The sequence below is a fragment of the Muntiacus reevesi genome, chromosome 1, assembly GCF_963930625.1.
Source record: "Muntiacus reevesi chromosome 1, mMunRee1.1, whole genome shotgun sequence".
Lineage (NCBI taxonomy): Eukaryota > Metazoa > Chordata > Mammalia > Artiodactyla > Cervidae > Muntiacus > Muntiacus reevesi.
The window spans coordinates 192,312,253-192,317,448 of record NC_089249.1 but is presented as its reverse complement, the minus strand read 5'-3'; the positions used below and the strand labels follow the sequence as shown (position 1 = coordinate 192,317,448).

The following is a 5,196-nucleotide window of genomic DNA, read 5'->3' as shown; positions in this document are numbered from 1 at the left end:
CCAGCCAACATTTAGGGGGCTGAATTTAGGAGAAACACAAAGCTCTCTATAAGGAAGAATTGGCATGACAAGCTCTCTTAAGCTGGCATAAGTAGGCCAACTTAGTGTTTGAGAGCTAATTAGGTCTTAAATTTTTTGACTGTTCATAAGAGATTTTTTTATGAAGAATCAAGTTTTCATATATATTCAGGAGTAGAGGGATATTTAAGAAGTTTTACCTGACCATGACAAACAAATACAGCAAAATGTAAACTCAACCTCCAATCTTTTTCTGAAAGTATTTGATACCAATTGAAAAAAAATTCTGTGTGTCTTTGGAAACATGTTATGTAGATCTTCCACCCATTTTTTATTGATTTTTTTTTTTTTCTGATACTGTTTCACAGGCTCTTTCTATATTTTGGGGATTAATTCTTTGTCAGTAGCTTCATTTGCAAATGTTTTTTCCCATTTTGAGGTTTGTCTTTTCATCTCATTTATGGTTATTTTTCCTGTGCAAAAGCTTTTAATTTTAATTGGGTCCCATTTTTGTTGTTGTTGTTGTTATCAATTTATTTTCATTACCCTCGGTGGTGGGTGAAAAAAGATCTTACTGTGATTTATGGCAAGGAATGTTCTTGATATGTTTTTCCTCTAATACTTTATTTGTGAATTGGTTAAATCCAGTTTGGACACTTATCTAGGTGCCTCTACCATTGTTTGGTGTATTCAACACTCTCTACTTTTTTTGAAAGGTGTCCCATCAACCTGAAACCACAGAATCTAACAGGTGTCTCAGAATTTCCCCTTCTGGGCCTCTCAGATGATCCAGACCTGCAACTCCTCCTCTTCGGACTCTTCCTCTCCATGTACCTAGTCACTCTGCTTGAGAACCTGCTCATCATCCTGACTGTCATCTCTGATTCCCACCTCCACATCCCCATGTACATCTTCCTTTCTAACCTATCATTGACTGATGTCAGTTTCAGCACCACCACCATCCCCAAGATGCTTGTAAACTTCCAGACACACAGCAAATCCATCACCTATGCAGGCTGCCTAACTCAATTGACCTTTTTTTCCCTTTTTGCATGTTTGGAGAGTCTCCTTTTGACAGTGATGGCCTATGACCGATTGGTGGCCATTTGTCACCCTCTGCACTACCTGGTCATCATGAACCCCCGCCTCTGTGGCTTGTTGGTCCTGGTGTCATTCTCCACCAGCCTTTTGAACTCCCTGCTGCACTACTTGATGATGTCACAGCTTACCTTCTGTGCAGATGTGGAAATCCCTCATTTCTTTTGTGAACTTTCTCAACTCCTCAACCTTTCCTGTTCTGATACCTTCATCAATAACATATTCATCTATTTCATTGGTGCCATCTTGGGTGGAGTTCCACTCTCAGGGATCATTTACTCTTATACTCGAATTATATCCTCCATTCTGAGAGTCTCCTCATCAGATGGGAAGTACAAAGCCTTCTCCACCTGTGGTTCTCATCTGTCAGTTGTTTGCTTATTTTATGGAACTGGCCTTGGGGTATATCTCAGCTCCACTGTCTCATCTTCCCACAGGAGAGGTGCAGTGGCCTCAGTGATGTACACTGTGGTCACCCCTATGCTGAACCCCTTTATCTACAGTCTAAGGAACAAGGACATCAAGAGTGCCCTGTGGAGAATTATCATCAGAAAAGCCTAATTTCAATACTTGTGTAATTTTTCTGTTGTTTGTTAAGACTGTAAAAGACAGTAAAATCACATATGTGCAACAAGTAACTGTGAATCTGCAGTTCCTTAGCATATATGTAGCAATCTGGCTTTCTGGTTACACATTTTTTCCCTCTTAAATTAGCTCTACTGAAATTGGGACATTATTTGGGGGTCATAACCCTTCCAAAATTTTGCACACCACCTCACTGTACACTTCTCAATTTCCTTATGCATTGCCCAAAGCCCTTGGTCACAGGCAGTCTTATTTCCATCACCTCCAAATAAACACAGATCTATTTATGTCATATACTGAGTCTATGGGTTTTCCTGTTGGCCTAACAGTGAAGAATCCTCCTGCAGTATAGGAGATGGGGGTTCAATCCCTGGGTTGGGGAGATCTCCTGGAGAAGGAAATGGCAACTTACCCCAGTATTCTTGCCTGGGAAATCTCATGGACAGAGGAGCCTGGCAGGCTACAGTCCCTGAGGTCCCAAAACATCTTAGTGACTAAACAACTGACTCTATGTTTTCCTATTATTATTCCCTATTTGTTACATGTATCTAAACTGTACCTTAATGACCAAGACATCTAATATATTTTGCTCCTTAATGAATTTTGGGCAAATAGGATGGGTATTTCATTTCATTTCCAAACCAAAGTATTCTGATATCAAAATAGGACACTATGAATACTAAGTTTGAAAAAGAAGTTGTTAACTTGGACTTTACTAGGGAAACTGGGATGTGTGTTTCCTGAGGGGTAGATATAGAGTACCCACCAAAGTCAATTCCCAATTTTCCTGATAATTCTCCTTCCCATTCCATCTAACTTCTCCCCAATTTTATTATATAAGTGAAGTTGCTCAGTTGTGTGTGACTTTTCACAATCCCATGGACTGTAGCCTACCAGGCTCCTCTGTCTGTTGAATTTTCCAGGCAAGAGTACTGGAGTGGGTTGCCATTTCCTTCTCCAGTGGATCTGCCCAGCCCAGGGATTGAACCCAAGTCTCCCTCATTTCAGGCAGATGCTTTTCCCTCTGAGCCACCAGGGAAGCCCAATCATGTTACATAATCAGACAAAAAGAACAGAAGTTGAGTGATTCCACTGATATGAAGTACCTAAAGTAGTCAAAGAATAGACAGAGAAGAGAATGATGACTGCCAGAGGCTTTGGGAGGAGGAAAGGGGAGTTAGTGTTTAATGGGCACAGAGTTTCAGTTGGAGAAGACAAAATAGTTCTGGAGATGAATGGTGGTGATGGTTGCAAAACAATATGAATATACTTAATGCCACTTAATTGTACATTTAAAAAATAATTAGCAGGGTAAAATTTATCTATGTTGTTTTACCACACACACACACAAAAAATCAGTCAGAAATGAGAGACAATTTCCCCAAATGTTAGGTGTTACTCAGCCCTCAAGATTCATGTAGATGTATGGCAAGACCATCAAATATTATAAAGCAATTATGCTCCAATTAAAATAAAGAGACTTTTAAAGAAAGAATTAACTTCTAGAGGGATCTCCCTCTGCTACAGAGACCCCAAGGCAACCCACATCCAAAGATTGTGTATGATGTGAGTGTGTAAGCATTTGATTCCTTTTCCCCCAACTGCAGCCAACTCTAAGGGATCATCTTTAGAGCACCCTGGTGGTTTTCATAGACCTCTGAGGGGCTTCAACTTGGCTTTACTTTTTCCACTGCCCTTTCATACTGAAGAGAACTTGCCACACCACAAAATCGAGAGAACCATCCTCACAAGACTGCCCTCATATCAGATACCACCATAAGTGCAGTGGTTCCTAGGGTTCCATGTCCAATTTGCGCTGAATGTACTCAGTGCTCAATCGTATCCAACACTTAGCAACCCCGGACTGTAGCCCACCAGGCTCCTCTGTCCATGGAGTTTCCCAGGCAAGAATACTAGAGCTGGTTGCCATTTCCTATCCTAGAGGATCTTCACAACCCAGGGATAGACCTTGCATCTCTTGTGTTTCCTGCAGGGCAGGTGGGTTCTTTACCACTGTACCCCTTGGGAAGTCCCATGTCCAATGTAATTGAATATTCTTATTATCTAATAGGCAGAACACTAGATAAATATATTCAGCTTAATTGAGAAAACTGCATATCTAGTTTTCTATCAGTTAATGAGGAATTAATCTCTGAGTTCCTCATACATAGACTATGAACCAGGAGTACTGCAAGGATAAGATGTAGAAGGTCACAACAGACCACATCTCACATATCCTGCTTTAAAACTAAAAGGACACTGTCTTAATGAACACCAAGGGTTCAAGCACAAAGGTTTTAAAGAAAAATATATTTAGAGAGAGGTATGACCTCTTTATTGAGTAGAAATTAGCAATGCAGGAGATGCCAGAGACCCAGGTTCTATTCCTGGGTTGGGAAGATCCCCTGGAGGAGAGCACAGCAACCCACTCTAATATTCTTGCCTGGAGAATCCCATGGGCAGAGGAGCCTGGTGGGCTATAGTCCAACGGTCATAAAGAGTCGGACACGACTGAGGGATGAACACTGAGATGTTTGTAGAACTCTGCCACTGGAAAGACTGTGGCTTATTCTAACAGTGATGGAAGGACTCTATGGGTGTAAGAGAAACAAGAGGTATTTCTGACTGTATGGCTAGGAACAGCAAGGTGGGATCTGCAGAAGTACCCACAACAGGGCAAGTTTTTCATGTTCTAGTTCTTCTCTGGGGAATTTTTCTTGAAAAGATGATGTTTTGGAGTCAAGGTCCCATTTTTATGTTTGCTTTTATTTTCACTATCCTAGGAGGTATGTTAAAAAAGATCTTGCTGTGCTTTATGTCAAGGAGTGTTCTTCTGATGTTTTCCTCTAAGAACTTTAAACTGCCCAGTCTTATATTTAGGTCTTTAATCTATTTTGAGTTTATTTTTGTGTATGGTGTTAGGGAGTGGTAGGAATGTGGATTAATACAGCCACTATGGAGAACAGTATTACAGTTTCTTAAAAAATTAAAAATACAGCTTCCATATGATTCAGCAATCACAGTGCTGGGCATACACTGAGAAAACCGTAAATCAAAAACACACATGCACCCCAATGTTCCATGCAGCACTATTCACAATAACCAGGACATACAAGCAACCTAAACATCCATCAACAGATGAATGGATAAAGATGTGGTACATATATACAATGGGATATTACTCAGCCATAAAAAAGAATGACATTGGGTCATTTGTAGAGACATGGATGGACCGGACCTGGAGACAGTCATAAAGAGTGAAGTGAGTCCGAAAGAAAAAAAACAAATATCTAGAAAAAGAATCTAGAAAAATAGTACAGATGAACCTATTTGAAGGGCAGGAATGGGCTTGTGGTCATGCAGCAGGAGAAGGGTGGGATAAATTGGGAGACTAGAAATGACATTTATGTACTGTATGAAACAGATAGCCAGTGGGAAGCTACTGCATAGCGCAGAGAGCTCAGCTGGGTGCTCTGTGGTGACCTAGGTGGGTGG

General features: G+C 40.7%; 1 protein-coding gene across 1 annotated transcript; it reads left to right on the top strand.

Moving 5' to 3' along the window:
• The first annotated feature begins 224 nt into the window (after window positions 1-224).
• LOC136156244 (olfactory receptor 7E178-like) lies at window positions 225-1,677 on the top strand. The gene is made up of 2 exons (XM_065918834.1): window positions 225-247; window positions 735-1,677. The coding sequence occupies exons 1-2, from the start codon at window positions 225-227 to the stop codon at window positions 1,675-1,677; spliced, it is 966 nt and encodes a 321-aa protein (XP_065774906.1).
• Window positions 1,678-5,196: the final 3,519 nt, after the last annotated feature.